This window comes from Lepisosteus platostomus, chromosome 12 (assembly GCF_059453375.1).
Source record: "Lepisosteus platostomus isolate fLepPlt1 chromosome 12, fLepPlt1.hap1, whole genome shotgun sequence".
In the NCBI taxonomy this organism is placed as follows: Eukaryota; Metazoa; Chordata; class Actinopteri; order Semionotiformes; family Lepisosteidae; genus Lepisosteus; species Lepisosteus platostomus.
The window spans coordinates 41697472-41721858 of record NC_142622.1 but is presented as its reverse complement, the minus strand read 5'-3'; the positions used below and the strand labels follow the sequence as shown (position 1 = coordinate 41721858).

The window sequence follows — 24387 nt, the reverse complement described above, 5'->3', positions numbered from 1 at the left end:
CCTACGGCAAAACCTTTGAAACACCACTTTGCCTACAATAGAACATAGAAGTTATTCTGTGCGATTTTCTATTTTTCACAGCCCAGATAGTTCTATTAAATCGGAATTCTTTGATGCCTCCGAGGCAAAATCTCCCAAAGGTTCCACTGGTTCTGCCAGAGATTGTGATTTACAGTGAACGCTCATGACGTGCTGAAATGTTTCGAAGCATCATTTTATAAACCCCGATATCGTTCCTGCACTGTAGCATAGTGTCGCTTGTTTGTTTGTTCTCCTGGTTCAATTATAAAGGGACTTAACAAAAGACACTGAATCAATTTATTTAAACCAAAAAGGTACATTTATAAAAGCCCATCCAGATTACCCTGATGCCTTGGTGTGGATATATATTGTAGCAGGGAGACGTAGAAAACGAGAATATCGGTTTCACGCAGTAAAGGTCATCTTAAGCACAATGTGGCTTGTGCAAGCTTGTCAACCTATTGGGGTTGGCCTTAAAAGAAGGATGTGCCAGGAAAAAAAAATCTCATTTGTCCACGTGTGCTTTGGAGAACCCCTTGAATGTTCAGATGTTCTGATGGTAAGACTCCCAGAGGGTGGGGGACACCCAGTTTTAAAATTTTTAAAAAAAGTGCTTGTATAGTATAGCACTGATCTACTTGAGACGCTTGCATTTACAGTATTTAGCAGTCAACCTTGTTTGTCACCAGTTTCTTAAAACCATGCTGTCATCTCCCCTGCTTGAGGTAATTTTGTGGTGAACATTATGCAACCAAGTACAGTCTGCTTTCTATACACACCTTCCTCAACAGTATGAATATAACGGTATGCATATTATAAGTATGGTGAAATTCAACACTTTTGAAGAAAAGGAATTCTGCACAGAGACCGACAGGGAAATGTTTGTTTTTTAGAATGTTTTTTGCAATCAAGAGATGAAGCACCTTTGCCCTAGAGAAGAAGACTTTTTTTTTTGCTTAGTTTTAAAGGCCATCTCATTCCTCTTTACATTAAATTACAAGCCAGATTCCTGAGTTTGTGTTTGGTTATTTCAAGTCAAGGACCAACATTTGCCTAACACTGTTTTTCTCCCATGAACCGGAGTCCTTTCCACTCCCCCCAAAAAAAAAACTCACCCAAAAGTAAGACCAGAGCTAATTCATTCTCCTGAGCCTGTTTTTTTTGCACTGCATTGTGCCACTCAGCACAAGAAAAACAGATGAACAGCTTTATTGACCAAAGAGTGTGTAAAGCTGTGGAAGATGAGTCACTTAATTCCTTCATCCGTGTCCCTTTCCTTATCCCAGCTCATGCTTCACCTGAGATCACTTCATATCATTGCCATTTAACAGCTCTTTACATACTGTAATTGTGAACCTGACATTCCTAGAAATAATCCACAGGTGCCACTTCAAAATCTTCAGCATTTTGAATCAAAGATACATCTGCAAAGACGATCGCTACTACTGCATGAGTACATGTTAAGTAAAAGAAAGCAAGTGGCTATAGAAATATTACAATCCAGGCTTATTTACTGTACATATCTGTAATGGTTTTAAATTTCTGAACGACAACATTCCCCCACCAAGGGGAAAAGGAAGCTCTGGATCAAAACACTTCTTTTAAATGACCAGGATAATTCTGGAAGCCTCGAGGGGGAAGTCCAGCGAGTCCACTTGACACAGCGGTGGAGTGGGTCAGTACTGACAACCAGGTATGGCTTTTGGCCTGCAAAGACTCAGGGACACCTAGAACCTAGAACCATGAAAACACTCTGACTGTTTCAGAAGGAAACAATTCCTTTACATTAATATAATGCAAATTCTCAAATACAGCTGAACTCATCCAATGCATCTACTGCATAAGACCATAGTTTCTTTGTGAAGGTTTCAAGACCCCACAACTTTTTTTTTTTTGCTCAAAATGTGCACAGCACTCAGATATCTATATTTGGCAATAAGGATTTTTAAGCAGTTGAGAGCAGACAAACTCCTCATTGTCAACCAATCTACTGACAGAGACAGAAAAGCTGTCACTGACAAGAATACATTCATTTTCAGATTTTCAGACCAAGTGTGAGAAAGGACTTGTTAAGGGGTTATATGGGTTTTATTTTTTGGGGGGAGGGAGTTTCAAAACATCAGGAAGCACATAGATTTTGGTGGAGAAAGATTAATGAATCTAATTAATGAATAAGATTATTCCAACTGCATGCAAACACTTTTCTGCAATTTCATATCTGCACTGAAGAACCACACCTTCAGACGGGGCAGAAAACTTGAACCCGTCAACAAAATTCAACTACTATACTGTACATACTGACCCCTCAACACCTAACTCTTTTATTCACCTACATACTAAACAAAGCGACATAAAAATAAATGTCTTGTGGGAAAAACGCTTGGGAAGGTACCCTTGTAACTGAGTCACTACCCCCAACATTATAACTTTCTTTGTATTTGTAATTATACTCATTGTATCGCATGTAAAATTAGCATGACAAAAGACTGCCGTTTTTCGGTTTTGCAGCAGACATAAAAACTGGAGCACAAAGCAGTTACCAAAACAAAACGTGAGCAAAAGAGAGCTTACAGCTAACGGAGATAACCGTGTTCAATATCAACATGGACTCCAACATTGGCGGCCCATTCTGGTCTCAGTTATGGATTCGTAACTCCAGCCTCACTACACCTGGCCGCCCAGGTCACAACAGGTGCGCACACACACACACACACAACTCGAATCTTATAGTATAACTCTAAAAATGCAGACCTTATTTCCGATAGACAACCATAACAAAAGTGCAATTCAGACAGAAAATGCGGGGGGTCTACCAGATGGGATTCTGAACAAAACGTTTTCCCCAAGCAAAATATAGAGACGTGTTCTTCAAGGCGTTTTCTTGTGCGCTAACTGCTCAGGTCGTGTCCTCGCTCCCACTTTCCCCGCAAGAAAAAAAAAACGGATACTACGTCTTCGTGCTAGATTACTTCACGCAGTTACCAGTATTGGGCTTTGAAAAGCAATACAAGACTTCTAAAAGCTCTTTCCAAACTGAAAGCACACGCACATCATTTCGTCCCACTCGGATGGTGACTGCGTCAAGCGACGAGGCACCCTGAAGAACTCAAGAGTCTCCAAGTAGGATATTAAAAGGGTCAACGGACAAGCCTCTTGGGGAAGATGCCGCTTCCATGATGGAGTGCCAGGGGGGTCTAGCTCACGAAAACCCCAAAACCAAAAGCCTAGCTTTACTTCAACAGCAGTAACAATTTCCTTACCTGGTAGATTCCGTTTGACCGGGTGCGCTCATCAGCCGCCTTCTCTTTACCGGCGTGCCGACGCGGAAAGCGACCGGGGATGCTACCAATATTATCCGGTCGTAGCCTAATCTTACACTCTACTCTTACGAGTATAAGAGTAGTATAACACTCTCTCGCAAACATTTTATGTTCCTCAATTTATTTATTTTTTTTAGTGCTCATTATTCTCAGTAACCCTAAAGGTCTTGCGAGATAACCCTTCGCTCGTCAGACACGGCTTTTATAAGGTTTTGGCGATTCCAGGTGCAACCAGGTCATTGATTTCATAGTGAGAAGGAGAAGAATGCCTTTCGCTGAATGTAGCGACCCCGCCCTCTGGCGACTTAACCCCGACTTCAGCCATCTATTCTAGAGACACCCGTGTATGTTATTAGATTCTGCTACACCCACTATAGACTCTCAGGGCTATGGGTTCTTCAGGTCTCTTTTCACTTCATTCAGTTTGTTTTTGTTTTAAATAACCACAACAACATAAATGTTACACGTGTAACGCTTACGGCCGACAGGCGCTGTGTAAGAGCCGGCGTACCAGAGCGGGTGACGTCACCGCCCTTCCCTGTGATAGCAGGACCACAGCTACTGGGCTGTAGAGAGATCTCTCTTTAGCTCACGGGGCTAGGTCGCTGCAGAGAGACGCGGAAGTCCCGGGTTCGAGCCCCGGAGGGTGCAGGGGCCGACCAGATGCGGCAAGGGCGCCCGCCTGAGCCCCCGTTGCGTTACACACGTGTATCTTTCACAGCAATTGCGATTGAGCTTACTTGTGCTGTAAAATGCCATGTACCATTGTGGTTGGCAATGCGGTCGAAAGGCACAGGTTACATCCCCTTGACACTGAACCCGGACGCCTTTTTAAAATGAGCAGCTGGGGCTGAAATGGCGTTTTCAGTGTGAAAAACAAGACGACGAGAACGGGGGGGAGGAATCAAGAAATGTAAATGAGATGTGCTCTTTTTTATTAACAAAAACGGCTAATTTCGGAAATATACGGAACAATTTAATACTTGAAGAAATATGGGCATAAAGCTATAAATGTGCAACTCTGTTTGTTCGCTTCTGGATGTACATCCCTGGCAATTTATCTAGGGAAAAATAACTAATTGTCGCTTAAGCTGGATGCTATTTGAAGAATTAGCTATATTCTGTGCCAATTAGTTACATTCTACAATCTATCAAAATGGCCTCCTTCACCACTGCAACTTACACAAGAGAAGACGATCTTAATGATTTGACATAGCAAAAACACAAATGACAAACATAACTCATGAACTACACGGCAAGCATCAGACTCCTCACTTGTAGGACACTTAAAAAAGGTCAAGATAACAACAGGCCTGGTTTCAGGCACTTAAAGGGAAAATGTCTTGAAAATACCTCCCCTCCCCTCTACTACGTTTGCTCTGCACCCTTAAAACAAGCGGCGAGCAATTTCGAGAAATTTCCACTGTCATTAAAAGAAATTGATATCCTGAGACATCAGTAACCTCATTTTCTGGAGAGAAAAAAAACACAGTGCTCTCTGCTATGGCTTAAACTTTTGAATCTCCCTGCTGCTTGTCAAGCCTACCAGAAAGAGGTCCTGAGCATTGTGTTTTGTTTGTTTTGCTTTGTTTTCAACAGTCAACTTCCTTCACCTGTCTCCTCACCCTCCCATCCCTCGACAGCACGAATGGAGATGTGCTAATCGCAGCGGCATGTCTTTAGTGCGGAAACCATATAAAATAAGATCAGCTTTCAACTGTATCACAGCAGGACCTTGGAACATGGTGATCACCACAGCGAGAATGCACACAATTCAGCTCAACTACATTTGTCACAAAAAAAACGATGTTTTCCCGGAACAAAACCTTCAGACCTTGTAATAAAATAAACATCGAGTACTTCGTTTTTATTTCGCATGCACATGCAGTATTAAAAAGCACAGAGAGTTGGCGTTTGTTCAACCCAGAACAACACCGGCTGTTTTTCCACTTGAATCAAGAGAGCACAGTACTTGATGGTATAAGCAGCGAGATAACTCATTCTTAAGACACTAAAAACGGAGACGATTACAACAGAGAATTTGTCGAGTTCTGCTCTTTTGAAGGTACTGCAGAGCATTCTGAAGTACGGTATCTGCATGAAAGGTTTTCCTTTTCCACAGCGGAACATTAGCAGGAATACTTAATGTTACAATTTCCCTCACGGGATTCAATTAAGTATCTATCTTAATATACTGTAGGTTTGCACGAGTGGGTCATTAATTCAATGTTTGCAACTAAACTGGTGACTTGCTAGGTAAGAGGACAGCATGGAGTTCATGCGTTCATGCAGGTTTCCTCCAGGTGCTCTAGTTTCCTGCCACAGTGCAGAAACATACTGGTAGGCTAATTGGCTTCTGGGATATTTGGCCCTAGGCGTGTGTGTACCCTGCCTTGCGCCCGTTGCTGGCTGGGATTGGCGCTGGCTCCCTGTGACCCTGAACTGGAAGAAGTGGTTAGAAAATGGATGGATGTCAAATTAGAAACACAGTAAATGAGAGCAGGGTATCCACTGGCTTTCACTTAGCTACTGGCTACTAAATACCATGTCTGGATTTTTTGCCTCATTAAATCCATCACCAGCCTAAGCGAAAAGCCATAGGCTGGAGGACATCAGACTTGACTTCTTAATAGGTGGCACGAGAAAAGCAATTTCCAAAGTGACCTGGCACACACAGGCTCGGGACACCACACTAAAAACCTCCAGCTCCCTGCTTTCCCTGCCATGCCTTTCAGTCGACTATTCTATTAAAACCCAGCTCACAGCTGCAACCTTGCACTTCAAATACAAGAACCATTAACACAAACTGTGCGTGCCCTCTGAGGCAGCCTGCCGGGTTGATTCGCTCCAACTGAGCTGGATAGGAGGTAAGGGGTAGGCCAGCCAGCCTCCAGGGAAACCAGACTACACCCCTCCCATGAACGGCGTTGACAACCAGGCATTCCCTGAGCAGGCCACCTCTACAAACACTCTGCTCCCACACGAAGGCTTCAGTAGGGATCAGGTGCTAGAGTCAATGAAAAGAGCCTGAACTGGGCGTTATAGGTCACACTGAGAAGCCACTGTCTGCCCATTTCAATGCAGAGCAGGGACAGGGAATGCCACAGAGGCGAATGACCTTCGTGTCTGCCCCGTCACAACCTCAGTGAGCCCACTCGGCCGCCCCCAGACACCAGAACAAACCCGCCCCATGAGGTGAGCGCTGGGGTAGAGGCATGCCTTCTGAGCCCTGGAAAGTCACCACCTGTGCCTGACTTTTGTACCGTTACCCCTTACAAAGCCTCCAAGACACAGACTCCCTTCTCTCCCAGTTCTGCTTTCACACTGCTTCAAAGGTTTTTTTATACATTTCGCCCGTTCCTTTTTAAACAAAGGAATGCTAAAACACATTCCCTCCTCTCGTCCAATTTAATCCTCTGGACAAGCCGCGCCTCAAACAGGACGTGCCAGAACGTTCCTTTACTCACAGAAGCCTTCCTAAGAATTACCTTAGGAAAATAAAACCGTCCGTGTTCCACAGCATTCAACTTGAAGTCACCGGAGGCTTGTTTGGAAATGAATGGGACTCGGTTCTTTTAAGACATCTCAGAAATGTAAAAAGACTTAGTTCCCACAGAAGACATCAATTCAATGGATTAACCGAATATCAAGAGATATTCAGCTTCTTTTACCATGTTGTGCAGACAGTTCCAGAATTTTTAAAATCAGACAGTACAAAACACCATTGCAATACAGCTTTAAAAACAAGTAATTGTGGTGAACACACCCACTCTGTGACTCCTCCTACACAAAAACAACTATATTAGGCTTCGGAGTTCTTTTTGGCATTCTGGAAAAGCACATTATGCATTATGCTCCTACATTTGATTGCACAGTGACAGGTGATGACACTGGCCACCATCCATTGTTACTGTAAAAGCTTAAATTGGCTCAATCTTTAATTTTTCTTTTAAAGGACTGCATCAAACTCCCCTATCCATTTTTCCAAGCTCCACCAGACACCTCTTTAACCATTTTCCATAGCTCTGAGAAGTGAAATATTTGTATGTAGACTGAAAACTATCACTAAAAGTGTTGCATTTTTATTATTAAAAAGATATACAAATACAAATTTTGGGTTTTGATTTGGCAGTATTTTCATTAGTGGATCGTGATCGTGACAGATCCATTTAAGTCACTTTGACGATGTGGTCATGGAGAGAGCACTAAATCTCCTCATGATTTAGACTGAACGCAGCTGATAGGCCATTTCACCCGGTGAATTTCATATGTGACAAAAGCAGTCAGGAATGATAGACACAGAAAAGAAGCAATACTCCCCCTTTCAAGAGAACAATGTCTTGAATGAACAAGGTTATTGGAGCAACACCTTGTAAATTCATCAACGATGGATCAAAGTCCTCTTTAGCCCTGAATCTAGGCTTTGTGTCGAACAAAACACCAATTGTCATGTCCAATAGACCAGATCTGGGCAGGAGATCCCTCTTGTACTGTAGTAACAGATGACAACTAGATGGCTTGACCCTACATTATCCAGTTCTGGGATCTCATCTTCCTGACAAGACAACAATCCAGCAGGACACTATCCCACAAGACAGCACTTACAACTTGGGGGATAGAACATGCAGGAGATGTACAGCACTCATCGGGTTACAATTTTGACTACACATGCTACTACCTGCGACTTTCCCAGAAGCCCCTTCTGTCGATGACTAGTATTAATCACAATGGAATGGAAAATAAATCAGTTTTTCACATACAACGTGTACTCACCACTGTCTAGCACCAGGATCCGCAGAAACACTGGATGAAGTCCTTTCAGCGCTGAAAGGCTATTCATTACTCAACATCCTATTATATCTCCCTGGACGTTGAATACTATCCATTAATTAATCTGTGTAGAAATTACATACGAGTATCACAGCTCTCCAGAAAGAATTCGTCATCCCTCAAGGGGAAGTCATACAGTATATTCATAATCATGTTAAATCTGTACCCTTAGGAGTCCCCCAGTATCCCACCTGGATAGGATATCTGCTTACAAGGAAAGGTTGTTTCTGTATCAACATGACCCATTAAACACTGCTCTACCTGATTGAAACCTTGTGCTATTTGTCTATTTTACAATAGCACTTCAACCACATGCATTCTTTCGCCACTCAGAAAAAGGGACAGGATATCAAAGCATTATGCTGTCCCTGAGCTAACTGCGGGAAGTCTACTGTATATGGGACATGATGTCACGAGCAGTCCACGGGCTCACAGCAGAGTCTAAAAATCAGGGGTTAAGGCTACCAGTTGGCTCTTCCAAGCCCAGTACAAGAAGCCCCTTAAGTGGTTAAAAGGTTAAAACTAACTTGCAAACTACAAACATATTTTTCAACAGAAAAGCAACAACTGCTTCAGATCTGCTCAGTTTGCTACACAAGGACCTTATGTATTAGTTGGCCTATTTAAACTATTGTATTGTTAAACCTGTGGACCATGGAGCAATGAAATGTGGTACAAGAGGGACCATAAAGACCACATGGACGATCGCTGTACACACCAGCAGGCACTAATACCACCAGCGTCCACCAGAGGGAGCACAAAGTGTTCCTAATCACCAACATCCCCACCAGCAGTCAGGCTTGGAACGGCTTTCCTTACAAACAAGAACAGTGTTGTGCAGCACTGTTACAGTAATATGTGAACCCAAAAGGGCCAATAGTATTGCATAGGCAGAGAAACAGCCTTCAGCAGGGACCATTCTGTGGTGAGGCGTTAACAAAGCAATCATGGAAGATCTCAAAGATGCCCTCTGATATTATTTTGCTCCTCTTGAATACTAAAGAACGTGCACCCTGAACAGGCCACCGGAAGTACAGAAAATCACATTTGCACAAACATAGCCCTCCTGGCATGTACTAGAACTGCAGAAGAAGGGGTTCCTACTGGCACAGTTTGGAAGTTAACCAGAATTTCACTGATCCATGGCTTTGAGAATCGAGTTTGAGGGCTTGCCATAGTTCTAAGCATGTAGTTCAGTTTAAGCTCATTTTTCATATTTATGACCCTTTGAAGTGTCGCCATTTACTGTAAGTCTAGTGAAGTATAGCTGAGGATTGAAAACCTTTCTACAAAAGACGGCTTTATGGAAGCTGCATGGGTCATGGTTAAATCTACCATACAGCAATTGCATCTTTATTATACACTTATTCCCGCTTTATTAAAGACTAACCTAGTCTTAAACATGCGTGTGTTTTAGAAAAAACAAAGAACGTAGCACAGTTCAACCAAACTGCCATTGGTGCAGTAAAGACCCAGTGAAGAAGGTGAGTTGAGACCCTGCCAAACCCAAAATTAGCATCTGCTCTAGATGATGCTTTCCTTCCTTTTGAATAAAAACATTTGAATGCTGAAAACATTCAGAAAAGATCAGGTCATTGATCAAGGAAGTTAAAAGATGGTTAATTTGCCTGATGAAACAGAAGTAATGCACGCCACCAATAATGCAAACAAAAATCATTAACCCTTAATGTACTATTCACGCTGGGCCTTTACAGCATTTTTTAAAATGTTTTCTGAATGCAATTTCCAACCTACAGAATTTAGGTTTGCTGCTAACTGAAGTAGTGTTTTGACAGCTGTAACACTTTGTTATTGTTCTGAGGTCTAGTTCAGCATTTTGTAGTTTAATAACTCAACCCAAAACCAATATTTTAATATTGATCTCGGTAGAAATCCCACCTTGTAATAAAAAGAGCTGTAGATGTACTCTAAAGAATGGCATTCCAGCTCTTCGGTTGCAAGAGTGACAAGAGCACATCTCTTGAGATGTAGTTACCTCTAAATACAAAGAAGTATTGAGCAGATCCTGAGAGAAATTGAATACAGTATCTCCTCTGTGCTTGGAGGTGTAGCTTCATGGCAAGACTGCTGGGAAATAAGTCTCCTCCACCATGGTAAAAAAAAGCTAAAACCACAAGTGACGAGATGCTAATGGCAGACATTTTGTCCCCATACTTCCAAATTTGATTTGGAGCGATTGTCATGCTCTGAAAAATCACAGCAACCACGGAATGGTGCAGTAAATGTAGCTACGTTTGGGAATTTCAAGACTCCATCACCAGACCAATGCTCTTCCATTGAAAACTACAAGCTCACCAATTCTGTGCCAGCAAGCCAAGTGGAGCAAAACCGAAAGGAAGAGCAGGAAATGTAGCTGGAGGAAAAAAGATACTCCACACTGGCTGAAGATATTGTTTCCAACCTGTACCAAACTAAATGTAAGTACATTTAAGGAACAGAATCTAAGGAATGGTGTGACTATTTTTAAGCTGTCCTGAGGTGCAGCACAGAACTCCCCATTGGTAAGTTTGGTTTTCTCCAGAAGGAGAACAAGCTACCAGCTTACTTCCACAAACTAAAAAAGAGAGCTTCATACTCCTAGATTTTGTGGTTAAATTGTTCCCATTTCCACAAAGGTGACATTTCTGTCAAGAACAAGTGTTATTTTTTCTTTGTTCCATCTTGCAGAGCACAAAAATCCTCAAAATTAACCGACTACTACTAAAGTAAACACTTCACGAGACTTGGTGAGATGTTTACGCTGTATCAATTGCCAAAGCTCTATTTTGAATTCACTCTTTCACTTGAAAATCATTTAAGTGAATAAAAAAGCATTACAAGTGTCATTTTGGAGACTCCTAACATTTGCCCCTCACATATGTACAAAATTTCTTTTTAAGTGCTAAGGAGCTCGTTAAGTGCTTTGATTATGGGACTAACTGAAAACTATCACTCTCAAAACAAAGTCAACGTATACATTAAGCGCAAAGAGGAGGGCACAGAATATTCCAGAATTGTGGAAAAAGCAAAAGGCGACAGGAGCCTTGCTGCAGAACACAACGTCCTGCTGGGGGAAGTGAACTGGGACGTTTGTGTGCGTTTTTTAAGGTGTTCAGAGTTAAGAGTGTCATCCGGCAACTCATTAGCTACACCATGTACTGCACATCCAGCTTCTCCTCCACTGAAGTACCTTCTATCAAAAGTCCCAGCATTCACTTACAGTACAAGTCTACTTCCAGTGGTGAAGACAAGGCCAAGGGGTCCATCCGGCAGCGAAACCGAAGGACTGTGGCGGTGTTAAAGTTTCACTTCGCACAGATAACAAGGCCGTCATAGACAGATGGAAAGTTTAGAATCCAATTAACCCTACTGTCAGATGACAACAGGTGACGGTGCCAGAACGGCCAGTCTCTCCACAGATCTTTTTCCCTGTGTTCATTCTATGTCACTCTTTGAGTTGACCAAATGTTTTTCGGCTAAATAAGCGCCTCCTTTTCAATATATATTCTCAAATGTGTGCTGCTGAAAGCTCCTGATCAACCCAACAAGTTGCATTTACAAGTCACAAAACAGGATTTCTCATCGTAGAAGAGAGTTGGATATTTCCCCTCCCATTTTCTCGAGTCCCACACACACACACAGCTAAATTTGCCTTCTGATTCTACTGGAATAAGCAGCTGGATTAACTGATAATAAAAAACCAAGGACCACTGGGAGAAAAAAAAAACTACTGTGAGTGTTGGTAGCCAAGATCAATCCAAAAGCAGTAGCAGGGTTAAAACACGGTATTCAATTTCTTGGCCCCCTCCATCAAAGTGAATGGTAGCTGCGTGACTTAACAGCCCAACATCTACGTTTTGAAGCCGGCGTCTACAAAGACATCGTCTGGTGTGAGCCAGTTACCCTTGCCCAAGGTGCACAATTGAAAATGACTAACTTATCCATAGACTTTAAACCCCCAGCACATATCAGGACTGGAATTTTTTTAAATGACAATCTTCCTCCTTCTGAACAGTCGAAATATGATGACGCAGCAATACTGAAAGCACTCCTCATCCAATCGTTTGTTCTTTTCAGCAGCCTGGCAAAGACGTCATGCTGACGACACATTTGAAGGTTCATGGTGGCAACATTGGAACGCTTTAAAAAATAGCTTATAACACTAGGGAAACTCTTCCCTTCGCATGAAAACAAAAATATAATCGGGTGAGTGGGCTCTTTTGTAATTCTGCCTTTGATATTGTGCTTCTAACACTTGTCTGTCTTCTCAGACTTCACACCTCCATTTGAAACAAAGAATCAAACACTCTGAATAAACGTCTTTAAAAAAAATCAGTCGCTAAGAAAGCCTACAAGGTACAGGTAAAAAGAGTGTATGCACAGCTTTCTCACAGAGGCTGAGAAAGAACCACAGATGTCTATTCCTTAATTCATATACCTTCAGCAATTTCTCTTACAGGATTAATAAAGTATCTATCTTTTTGTACACAAGATTAAGAAATGTCTTCTGGTGAGCACAACATAGAGTGCAATGTCATAAAAAAAAACAAGTATTACATTTGGGCATGCTTCAATACCTTTGTTTAGCCGATGAGTCATGTTTTGTTCATGTGTTGTGACGAAAAAAAGAAAAACAGCAGATGTAAATTCTGGTTGTAGCCAGACCTACAGCAGAAACACCCACCTTTAAAAAATATGGCCCTTTAATGATTGGCTTCAATACTGCCTGTAAAGTTTGAACTCTTACAAATTTCCGGTGCTAAATGACAGCTATTGTGTTTAAAAACAAAAAAGGAGATTAATATTTTTGGTTGCAACACGTTGAGTTTTTCCACGCGATAAAAACAGATGGTCACTGAGATCAGTCTCGTATAAACATAGCTGCTGGTTTTCTTAGAGCAAATCCCTGAAAAAGTCATCAGCAAACATATAAAAATGGACATAAAAAAAGCTCAGGTTTTCTGTGAAATCAGTTCCAGAAAGGTAGCAGAGAAAGCAGTTTTGCAGGTGGTCTCCCTCCATGAAGTGTAAACTCTGCTTCGGCTCATCCTTAACTCCAACGTCCGGATCAATTCAACCAGGTGGAGCATTTCCTACTCCCACTGAAGAGGATGCCTTTCCGTCGTCTCTCCTCCACTGCCAAGAAGATAGTAAAAGGAGAAAACCGTATTTCCCCCTAGCAAACAACGGAACCGCTGACAGAAGCCTTCTCCTTCCTAGAGGGGAAAATGGAAGAAGTCAAGCACGTGAACTTCCGCCAGCGCGACAGGCCGTTGGCCTCCAAGTTAGAAAACATTCCTTCAAAAACAAAAGTTCGCCGATCACGTCGTGGGTCTCACGGTTGTCATTTCAATCTGGAAAGGCGGCGGCCGCTACTCCACGTGGACTCAGCTGAGGCCTCCTGGGACAGGGGACAAACGGCACGACCTCGCGTGCGGGGGGACGCCTTGGTGTGTTCGCTAGCTGCCGGAACTCTCCTCGATTCCCAAAGCGCGGGAGCCGCTCGTTCAATCCACGAACCTCTGGCAGGCCTTTTTCCAGCGGCAGGCCGTGCACCACATGTCCCGGTTCTCCATGCCATACACCTTGCGGCACTTCCTTCCCTCCCCTCGGGATTTCCTGACAAAAACAAACAATGCAAACAGCTCATCGGCCTGCAACGCCATGTACACGCAAGTCGTATGAAGTCTCATTGTAACTACCATGACACCATTTCTCCCTTTGACGCATTACGTTTTCAGACCAATACGCTTTGAATCCTTGTTGGTCTAGGCTGGACACTGTACCACGGTTTTCATCGCATTTGGAGTGCAGGCGGTTTCACAGATTAACAGGCAGATACAAGCTCGACAAAACGGAAACTGTAAGTTCTTGTACGTCATAGAAGAAAAAAAATCAAACCGCCATCAGTCACTCTGAAGGGCCGGCAGTTTTACTTACAAGCTTCAGAAGTTAGTCTTCAATAAGTAAAGAACAGACACAAATTCAGAAATAGCAGTTTAACTGCACAATATGCGTTTCCCCCTTCTTCAGAACCGTCTTAGTGCCAGTGAAACGGACACGGGAGTGAAGGTTAAGGTGGTATAAACATCATTCTGAACCAGTGGGAATCACAGGTCTGTCTGCAGCCCTGAGGAAGCTGTAAGGATTGCAATAGAATGATTAACAAGAAATTGCAAAACAAAGGGAATTTCACGGTGTCTAGCTGGAATAAATCTGTGCTATTAGCTGAATGAGAAAAACAGGCAAATAAAACCGTTTCCCAATTTTACACAAACTCAAGTTGCAAATGCATGCAAAGCACTGACACTGCATGATGCCCTCACTACCTTTGTCCCTTGGGTATTCATGGTTTTCCCGCATAGACCGATGAAACACGGGTACAATACGCTTAAAACAGCATACCGCTTGTAATGGATGGTTGGGGTTAGAAAAAAACCACACCTGAGACCGCCTGCAGCTCTCGGGGGGGAGGACAGGACAGTGCTGGCCTGGGGGCGCTGCTCCACAAAGCTCTGTGACCGGCTGTGTGTTGGCGAGGCCTAAGGACAAGGACGAGAACATCAGCAGACGCCTTCCAGAGTGCGCGGTCTAGAATTCAACTGCAACAAATAAATCCACAGAGAGAACAACACATCCGGGCTCCATACCTGCTGAGCCAGTTAATATCTATCCTTCAGTTTACAGCAGATGTGCAAAGTAATGGTTAAGGGTCTATTCTGGGGACACACTCACCTTTTCTGAACCTGTGAACAAGTTACTCGCTTTGTTCCAGCCGTCCATTTTCCAACTGCTTTATCATCAACAGGGCCATGGCCTATCCCGGCAAGCCATGGGCACGAGGCAGGATACCCCCTGGATGGGACGCCAGTCCATTTGCAGGGCAGACACACAAACTCACACCAGAGCCAATTATCTCAACCTACTGGTACTGTATGTCTTTGGAGTATGGGAGGAAACCCGCTAACCACTGCACCAGTATGGTGCCCTCCTGATATTCCACTCCAGTTAAATCCTTCATTGTATAAACAAATAAATATCCAAATCAACTTGGCATCAGATGAATGAGTAAGGGTCTCAGTAAAAACTAGTCTTAGTAAGGACCCCTTTTACTGAAGTCAGTTACACCCCTACTAATTTAAAGACCCGTGTTCAGTAATCTTATACTGACACTGTGTTATGCCTTTAACCAGCAAGATTACATATCAGCATGTTAATGAGGTACCACACCTAAACCCTCTGCTAGCTTCAGTGAACAAGGCCCCCAGAGTTTGGTTCCTGAGGGGCAGACGGCCTCTAACTTGGACCCCAGGGTAAGAGAAGACTTGGCACATCCACAACTACCACTCGGTAAGAAAGAGAAGTCTCAGTCAGTAAACCTGCCTCGAGTGCTTGAGTGCTTCAGTTCTGGGTTTTACTGTGTCTAATGCAAGGACAAGGGCTGGACACTCACAGGTATGCCAGTAAAGGTGACCGGAGGAGACTGCCAGGAAATACTGAAGCTGCCGTTGCCATTTGGGGTGAAGTTGGTTGAACTCGGGATGTTAACAGGTGCAGTTGCCTGGGGGGGGGGAACAAAACAAAACGATTCAGACCCGTCCCGTGTGCGTGACAGAATGGTTTGCTCCAATTGCAAAACACAACTTGCTTTCTGCGGCTCCCGATTTTGGAGGACTAGCACCGCGCTGCTAGACCTGCTCTAACGAGTTCAATTTTCCTCTTCTCAACAAATTCTCCAGCGCGGGGCTTTCGAAACACGGCCCCCCACGCCCCCCCCCATACACACGCTCAAGCGCCACGGCGGGATCGCTTCAACAGGTCCGCCAGGCAGCACCCACCTGGTAGGCGTGGTCAGTGTGGACGAGGTAGAGGGTGCTGGGAGCCGAGCGGCTCAGGGGGGTGGCGAGCTTGCCTCCTTCGCCCCTGGCGCTGGCGGTCTCCGGGCGGCCCGGCTCGGGGGCGCCAGGGCGGGCGGCCGAGGGGGAAAGCACGGAGGGCGAGACGGGAGAGAGACTGCTCAGCCCCTCGGCCACGGAGTCCGTGTTGAGCTTGATCTCGGTGTAGTAGAAGTCCTCCTCACCGTCGCTGCACTCCGACTCACAGTTACGCCTGGGTGGGGTGGGGGGGAACAGGAGGCCTGGTTACGACACCCTGAGCACGGTGTGTGGAAATTAAAAAAAGGAGTTTGACTGTGAAGATACTTGGTTACAAGATCAGAAAGATGCAACCCTATGGAGCCCCAAGACCTTCACTAATCAACGAAGGCTCTCTTTGGGAGACCAGGCAGATCTCTACCAGATCCTAGATCGCATCACTAACGATTGTGGCTGAGATTCTCCAAGTGCCGATGTACACACTGGTTTAGACTGGCCAGGCAGGATCTTTTAAGCCTAATGGCAACTTGTCACTTGTCAAGCACCTACCAGGAAGAGACATTTACCTCCTCCAGTCATTTACTGGAATGTACTAAACGGCGATACGGACGTACAAGTAGGAGCTGGAGCACCACGATATCATCTCACACGCTCCAGAACGGGTACAGGACATGCTTTGGGGGTCTTAGGATAATTAGCAGTTCCAAAGTGGCAAGCCCCAGTTTTCTAAAGACCTCTTCTTCAAGACGTTGCACTCTTCAGAAGTACAGATGTTCTCTGACGAGTCGGAGTGACCCTTTTCTTAAGATGCCTTAAACAAGTCGATCACGGTGCAACACATACTAAAAACAGAAAAGTATATTGTGCTTTACGGATTCATTTTGTGGCCAACAAGTCTTGTCAATCTATATCAACTTTTTTTTAGCAGGGCTTGGTAGAAATCTTTCCACTGCAAGTCATTCAACGTGCACTTAAAGATATGGTAGATTATGATCTCCACAGGAAATGACAGCCTTCCAATTTCCAATTTCCAATCTAAGCAAACGGAGAAAGAAATACTACAAGGACAGAAAGACAACACTGAGGTTGGCCGTCTTTGGTTTTTCAGTAGTTCTTAAGTAGGGAGCTAACTATCCCCCCCGCCAAGTTTGTTAGCAGAACTGTGGACAGGGAAGACTACGAAGTGCGTTAAATACTGACGTCTGAACGCTGAGCAGTGCTGGATAGCTATCTTACCCCAGATGTACAGTACGAATGTGTTTCTGAATCCCAGCTGCTGTGCTCAGAACCTTCCCACAGTTCTTCCACAAGCACTTGAACATCACCTTCATGGAGTTCTAAGGAAAACAAAAACAGGATTTTAAACCGAAGCCTCGATGCCCGAGTTTTTGGAGCTACCCACTTCTTACACCATTCTAATATTTGGATATTGTATGCATGGTCTGATCCCAAAACAAGCCTTTAAAAAGTCTCCTAATTGCAGCAGCAGAGCAGGCCTTTGCTCAGTTTGCTGTGCCATGGGACAGATATAGGGTCAGCCAACAGAAGGAATAATACAGTAGATACAGTACACATTCATATGGTGTATCACTGAAGACTAATGCTACATGTCCCTTTTGTAATCACCACAAGAGGTGAATTTATATGCTATTGATGGGATTCTCTAGTATTCGACAGGGCAGTCCAAAGTATAGGTTTTTAATACATTCTTTTAAAGTAGTAGTAAGTATTGTCTATTTGGGAACACAGAAATACAGTAACAGCTGCCAAGGAAGTGTTAATCTGGTTAAAGACCTAGCAGGTATGATAGATTAATTTACTCATTTCAGATGGTCTGAATTTTAAAATCACCTTGAATAACTTATTCAGGTTGGTTGAGAGATGCACTTGTTACTAATTCAGTAAAAGTCTTCAGATGTGTTGAATAATTAACTGCACACATTTACTAGAAACACTTAAATCATATAGCTGTCCCCTTCCCCGTGTATCAAATATACAGATGTAGAAAAAAGTCTAGTTTCAATCACATAAAAAAATGGTCACAATATTCTATTAAGGACATAATGGAACTAGCCTTTTTCAGAAAGCCGTGCACTGTTTTGAGCAACTATTTCAAATGCACAAGTACAAAGTCGGTACAAACGTAAATATAATAGTTTTTTTTTCTGCTTTGCTCTTCTGCAAGTGTTAAAAAGCATGCAACTTGTCCCCTAAATAAGGGTGAGATGCTGCCAAAACTGTTTTTGGCACAGGCAGTCCTGCATACTAGAAATACTCCATTTAAATCATAACAGTCACAAAACAGATCACGTCTAATTCTTCAGACACTGAACAGTCTGATTTCTTTGGCGCTCAAGTTCACAGAATATCCATCCTGAATGACCGCATTTGGGAAACTTGAATACACAGATGTATGTACACGTACAATGCTGTGTACCAAGGAACAACAACATCACCAAACGAACCCCAACTGTCTTTTCAGCCCCGCCGTCTACAAGTATGAAGCAGAGACAAATGCAAACTACATGGAAGTGCATTTAAAACCAAGAACAGGGGGAACTTTATGCAAAGGTTGTGGAGTATAGAACAAGCTACCCAGCCATCTTGTCAAACCTACTACTGTACCTCAGGTCCAGGAAGGAATGTTCCAAATAAATTAGCCGACTACCTACCAACCTGGCAAGATTACACAGCCTGCAGCTAATCGGAGCCCCTTAGATCCAAGATAGAAAAAACAGCCATCAGGGGCTAAACCTCGTCCACAAGTTCTTGCTTCTGCAAAGAAATGAATCTAATGAACCGCCCCCAAACCAGAAGACTGAGTGTGTGCCGAGAACCAGAGAGGTCGTAAAAGAACTATGCGGTGGTTTGAACCCTGAACACCAAAGAAAACATGGGGGCTTTCATAAGGCAATGGTGACAGTTCAGGAAGCAAGTCGTTTTTGTATGAATTATGGTCATCGCCACTCTTTGCACACAAACTGTAAATAAGCTCTCAGCAATGCAAATCATCTCGAAGAACATGAATATGCATCGTCTGCATTGTTAGACGACACAGGCATCTGAACAAACACCGACAAGGCTTCCACATGACCCTCTCTTTAGGACCAGCCAGCAATTACAGGAACATGTGAGCAGAGAAGTGCCCCCTGTGTATCAGATTACCGCTAGTGTTCTGCTAAGCAGATCTGATTTTAAGATTTTTCATTTGAGACATTAAATGCATTCATTTTAATGCCTTATTCCCTGTAAGCCTCAAAAAAAGTAAAAAAAAAAACCTGAATGAATTACTTTCAGAGACAGATGACTGTAAAGGAAGATGACAACAGGAAGGCTCAGCAAGCCCGATAACTCTGGTTGCTAGCCGATGATAGGCTGAAGGAAACATTTATTCATACAGATACAGCCAAGACTGGTCAGATCAGCGATGCACACGGCAAGTACAATCGACACACGTCTTTGTTCTGCTTCCTGTAGGAGAGCAGAAGTGGAAGCTCCCATCGCATTTCAGCTTGTTTCCTTTTTGTCACCAAAAATAGCCATTTCATAATAGGCAAGATTCTTTTTATGCGACTTAAAAAAATAGCACCATACTGTAGGTACTTCACAAGAATGGTTACAAATGCAAAGAGGTCACATGGCCAGATCAAGCCTGTTTGGTTACCAGTAGGTTTTGAGATCCTTGCTTCTGTTAACTATCGGTTTCAACATGGCTGGGTAGTTTGCTCCAGTCCACCCCACTCTCCGGCAGGAAGAGGTTCCTGTTAAGAGTACATCATCAAGAAAACAGGCCACGGTTCGGGTACTAATGTAAATCCCTTTCACACTATTTGATTACCGGTTGTGTTTTATAAAATCAGTTCTTGAAGTAGGCTACCATTGCACATTCCCACATTCCAAATACCACGCAAGACATGCAAAAACACCACACAAACAGGGGTTGATGAATTGCGAAGATGGCAGCACAGCTGAACTCCACCAGAAACAAGATGTCTAAATGGCATTAATCAGTCTTGGTCATGAAGGGAAGACGGGTTTGCTTACAGTCTTTGCGTGAGACTACAGAGATGAACACCTACCAGGAGACCGTACCCCTTAAACCTTCTAGTGCCCGTAAGCGACCGTATCCTAACCTTTGCCTTCAGAGAGTGGAAGTCCATGTGGGTTCACGTCAGAAGGCACAACATTCATTAACACTTTGTAGCGAAAAGCGGATCAATTCCCAGAATAGAGCAACTGAACGCACTTGTACCTCCTGCTCCCAGCCCGGGCACGTCACTCTTCCTGTAAAAAGAAGCTCTTTTCACCTCCTCCATCTCTCCACTTTTTCCTCCTGCAGGACAGGAAGCTACAGCCGAGACGGATAGGTCTCTGTGGTTACACTGCGTAGACTATATAGAACATGAAAGCTTAAACCAGGTTTGCCGAACCTCATTATTTCAGGTTCTACCAGGTTTTCCACTAGGATTCAATAACCTCGAAACCTCTAGACTTTGCAACACAGCAGTTCACCTCCCTCCCCCCCCCCAAACCACCCCATAGTCGACTTTAATAAGAAATATTCCTCTTACAGAGCAAGAAAACTACCGCACTGTTAGTGGAATCCAGGTTATCCAAAGACGCTGACCTTCCTTTTCCGGGGAATGGGCTCATCAAAGAGAAGGCTGCCGGCGTCCGCCTCGTCGATCCCGTCATCCGGCTGGCTGGGGACGCTGGGGACGCGGAAGGGCTTAAAGGTGTCGGCGGAGAGGGGCGGGGAGGGGGTGGAGGGGTTGGACTGGTCGCTGGGGGCACTCCAGCTCCAATAGCCACTGCTGCTGTGGCTGGAGGGCATGAATCCCCCTTCCTTCCAGGAGCCGTTGGCGCCTTCTGCGGAAATCCCCCACAGGCAAAACAAAACACAACGCCGAGCGGCTGAGGACGTGCCCGTGCGCCGTCAGGCAGCGTGCACAAAAGGACCGAACGACCAAGTGAGACCAAGATACCACTGAATCCCTTTGGCGCACGAAACCTAAATCAATTCTCAGTCACTGTGGTTATTCCTCGCATTCTCCCGCTGGTTCCATATACAGTCAGGGCAGATCATGCACCACTGGAGAGCTGCAAAATGAAGATGGCAGGGGCGACACAAGAGACCGCAGACAAGGTGGAGAAGTTAGAGGTGCTTCACTGCACCTGTGGAGGACGACTTTCTGAATTAGACTTTAGCTGGGACACTGGGGATCCAAGCACCTGATACTGCAGGGTCTCTAGGTATCAAATGACATTACACTTGTCTTATATAGGAGGTAGGAGGTACTGGCCCTCGGGGGTAATACAAGGGCAACTGAAAGTGACTGGTTTCATGGTTCTTGCACCCACTTTTATGAAGGGGAAAAACTCATCAGTGCTGTATAAATGCATCAGCCAGCTTACAATTACATTTTAGATTTACACATTTGGGCAGATGAGGACTCTGGGCATTATTTTCCCACTCAACGCCAAAGGGCAAAAAGCAGAGCTTACGGATGGGAAGAGTAAGGGTCACTACACTCTGAGCTTCTGTGCGAGCCACCAGTGATAAGGAGCGCTCATGTACAGCGAGTTCGACGGACTTGAGCCCAGACAGGGCTCGGCCAACAGGACCAGACCCTGGGAGCTCCTGAACGCTGCAGTCTACTCACCACCAAGTCTGACCGGAGGACTGCGGACGAGCGGGCTGGTGGACAGGCTGGTCAGGACCATGGCGGCGGTCACTTTATCCATGTCCACCTCCTCTGCAGACTTCCTGAAATGGGGCAAAGACACACGGAGCCAGGAGTCACACCGCTGAAACCACTCCAGCGAGCAAGCACAGCCGGCAAGCAAAGCTTTTACCGCTCCTCGAAAGCTACCTGAGAGCTGTTCTGGACCCTGTGTGGGTCTGAAAGAGATGGCCACGTTTTTAAGACAGCAGGCTTGATTAGCACATGAAAAATAAACGAGAGCACAGAAAATGCAGCTGGGGAACAAGCACAACTCAAAAGACACCAACTAATATGCCGACCCGTTAATGTGCTCATCTCTCCCTATTACTGCTCTCTAAGGGTAAGGCAGTCCTGGTTCAAGGGCCACCTGCTTAGCAGCCAATTATCTAATTAACTGAATGGGCAACCAATGAGGCATATGTAGACATTCTCCTGCATTCTCCTAGGATACTAGCAGTCCGATAATTAAGAGTCCTCCTGCCACAACCTCCCCTCTTTGGAAAAAGGAAAACTAAAAACCTGCCATTAGTTTCAGTTATCCTAATTATAACTAAGAAAGAGCTAGTGTATTCAGGGGATCGTGTCAAGAACATTGCTAATCTAGGTCTACAAAACTACTCCCAATATTTAAAATTGAAAACACCTTATTACACTGCCTACAGAACGTTTCAACTAACCTTGCAGAGTTTCCATGCAGAGTATTGTACATCATAATTGCTAGGTACAAACAGGTAAAGTCAGAAAAGAACACAGTTTCACAAAATCCTAATAATGTCCAAGTGAGTGTGGGGTTTATGACACCAAATTGATCTTTCACAAAACTGATGACTGCAACACACAGTCACAACACTTTAATGACAAGACCAAGATTTCACACACAAGACGAAAAGAATCAGAATCAAAACTAGTCAGGATCAAGGCATACTGTACAGCTGAATGTCAGATGGGAGAGAAAAGACAACCTAGATGGAGCTGACTATCTGAGTCCGTGGCTCGGAGCGCCTGGCCTCATCATCCTGTTTTTATTCCTTGTCGCTGTACCGGATCCCGTTCCGGTTTCTAACTCCGTTTTATCCTGTCTCGTTTGGATCACCCGGTTTTGGACTCCTTGGACTTGTCGCCCTGGCCACGCCCCCCCGAGCACCAGTTCACCATCGTCACGCCCCCCTGTCTGTCAACCCCTGCTCCTCATCGTCTCCTCCCCCTTCGTCCTTCTCCACTTACTTCCGGATTGTACCGTCTGCATAGGGTCCAGAACCACGCTTCGTTACAACGAGTCATTCAGGCAAGGAAAAATGAACCCTGCCCATCAGCAAGCAATTTTGAAAAAATAACACGAATGGTGTGAAGAAAAACAGGCGGCACCAGTACAGTCCCAGTGCCACAAGATCTGGAATATTATTTTTAATTTATGACCGTGACCAGATACAAAGCTTCTCATAAGTGATTCAAAAGCATACAGGACAGAATGTTTTACGCATGAAGACAGAACAGTTCAGGTGTGTTGGCTCAAAGTGGGGTTCAGCAGTCAAATCCTTTGTTTTGAGGGAGGACATGCGAACAGCTACAAATGGAAGGTGGTCATTGGGCCCAACTAGCCTCTTTGTTAGCAGCTAATTGATCCCAGGATCTCATCCAGCCACTTCTTGAAAGAAGCCAGGGCATCCGCTTGAAACACATGGCTGCTAGCAGTTCCACACTCCTACAACCCTAGGAGGTGCTAGAGTTACACATCTGTACACGGACCGAGAGACCCCAGGGGTCCTGACCTAAGCGCTGAGTACATGGTCAGGACTGTCCCAAGCCTGCGCAGTCAAATTTCACTTTAAGTTTTAAGCATTCAACACTTAAAGCCCGTCATTTTCCCAGAATTAACAACCAGCACCTCAATGAGCGCCGGAGACTATGGTGTTCGTACAGTAACTTATCTTTCCAGCTGAAATCGTTTCTAGGGAAAGCCATTAAAAAGAGGCTATTCCCTCAATATCCATTAGAGTCAGGGCCTAATTTACTGCTTCTCAACAAAGAGAAATGATGTCATTATGCATTTTAAATAAATCACTCAATTACCTCATGCACTTACTAGCTCATTTGCACGGGTTGTCTAAACTGGAGAAGCAACGCTCCCTGGATACTGTAGCTGTGCTGCTGATCTCATTTTTGGTGGCAATTAGGTTGTGTGATATTGTACGCTGGAATATGATAAAGATACAGGGACCTAATGATTTTATGGCAAATCTGGGCATCACAGTCTGCATATTAATTAAATAACCTGAATCTGAAAAGCTTTAGATTGTGTGTAATTAAGATGTGATGTATGACCACAAAGTCCAAAAGCCCCAAATCGCATTTATCATTAATGTCCCTTATCAAACCAAAGTAGCGCAGGGGCAGGTTGCAATTATTAAAAGAAAGTAATTAAAATGGATTAGAAAAATTACATTAAAAGGTGCAAGAGAGACAAAAGAGTAACAGTTACATTTTAATAGCTTGAGAATTATGATAAAAATAATCGCTGCGAGATGTGATTGCCCTGTTTAGGGTTTTGGAAAGTGGAATTTATTTCTCCTCTTTCAAAATATTATGGAGATGTATATATTTTATAAATATATGTGG

At 44.1% G+C, this 24387-nt stretch overlaps 1 protein-coding gene across 7 annotated transcripts in view; it reads right to left on the bottom strand.

Annotated features, from left to right (window-relative positions):
• Positions 1 to 5182: 5182 nt before the first annotated feature.
• Positions 5183 to 24387, bottom strand: part of znf704 (zinc finger protein 704) — a 48733-nt gene continuing 29528 nt past the window's right edge. The window contains exons 3-10 of one of the 7 annotated variants that reach the window (XM_088601977.1): positions 21709 to 21812; positions 20673 to 20914; positions 17282 to 17382; positions 16010 to 16280; positions 15625 to 15732; positions 14577 to 14713; positions 13692 to 13790; positions 5183 to 13387 (exon numbers count right to left, since the gene is read on the bottom strand). In XM_088601977.1, the coding sequence (XP_088458103.1) occupies positions 13348 to 13387; positions 13692 to 13790; positions 14577 to 14713; positions 15625 to 15732; positions 16010 to 16280; positions 17282 to 17382; positions 20673 to 20914; positions 21709 to 21812 (1102 nt within the window). In that variant the 3' untranslated portion in view covers positions 5183 to 13347. The other 6 variants (XM_088601973.1, XM_088601974.1, XM_088601975.1 and 3 more) reach the window with 6 other exon arrangements.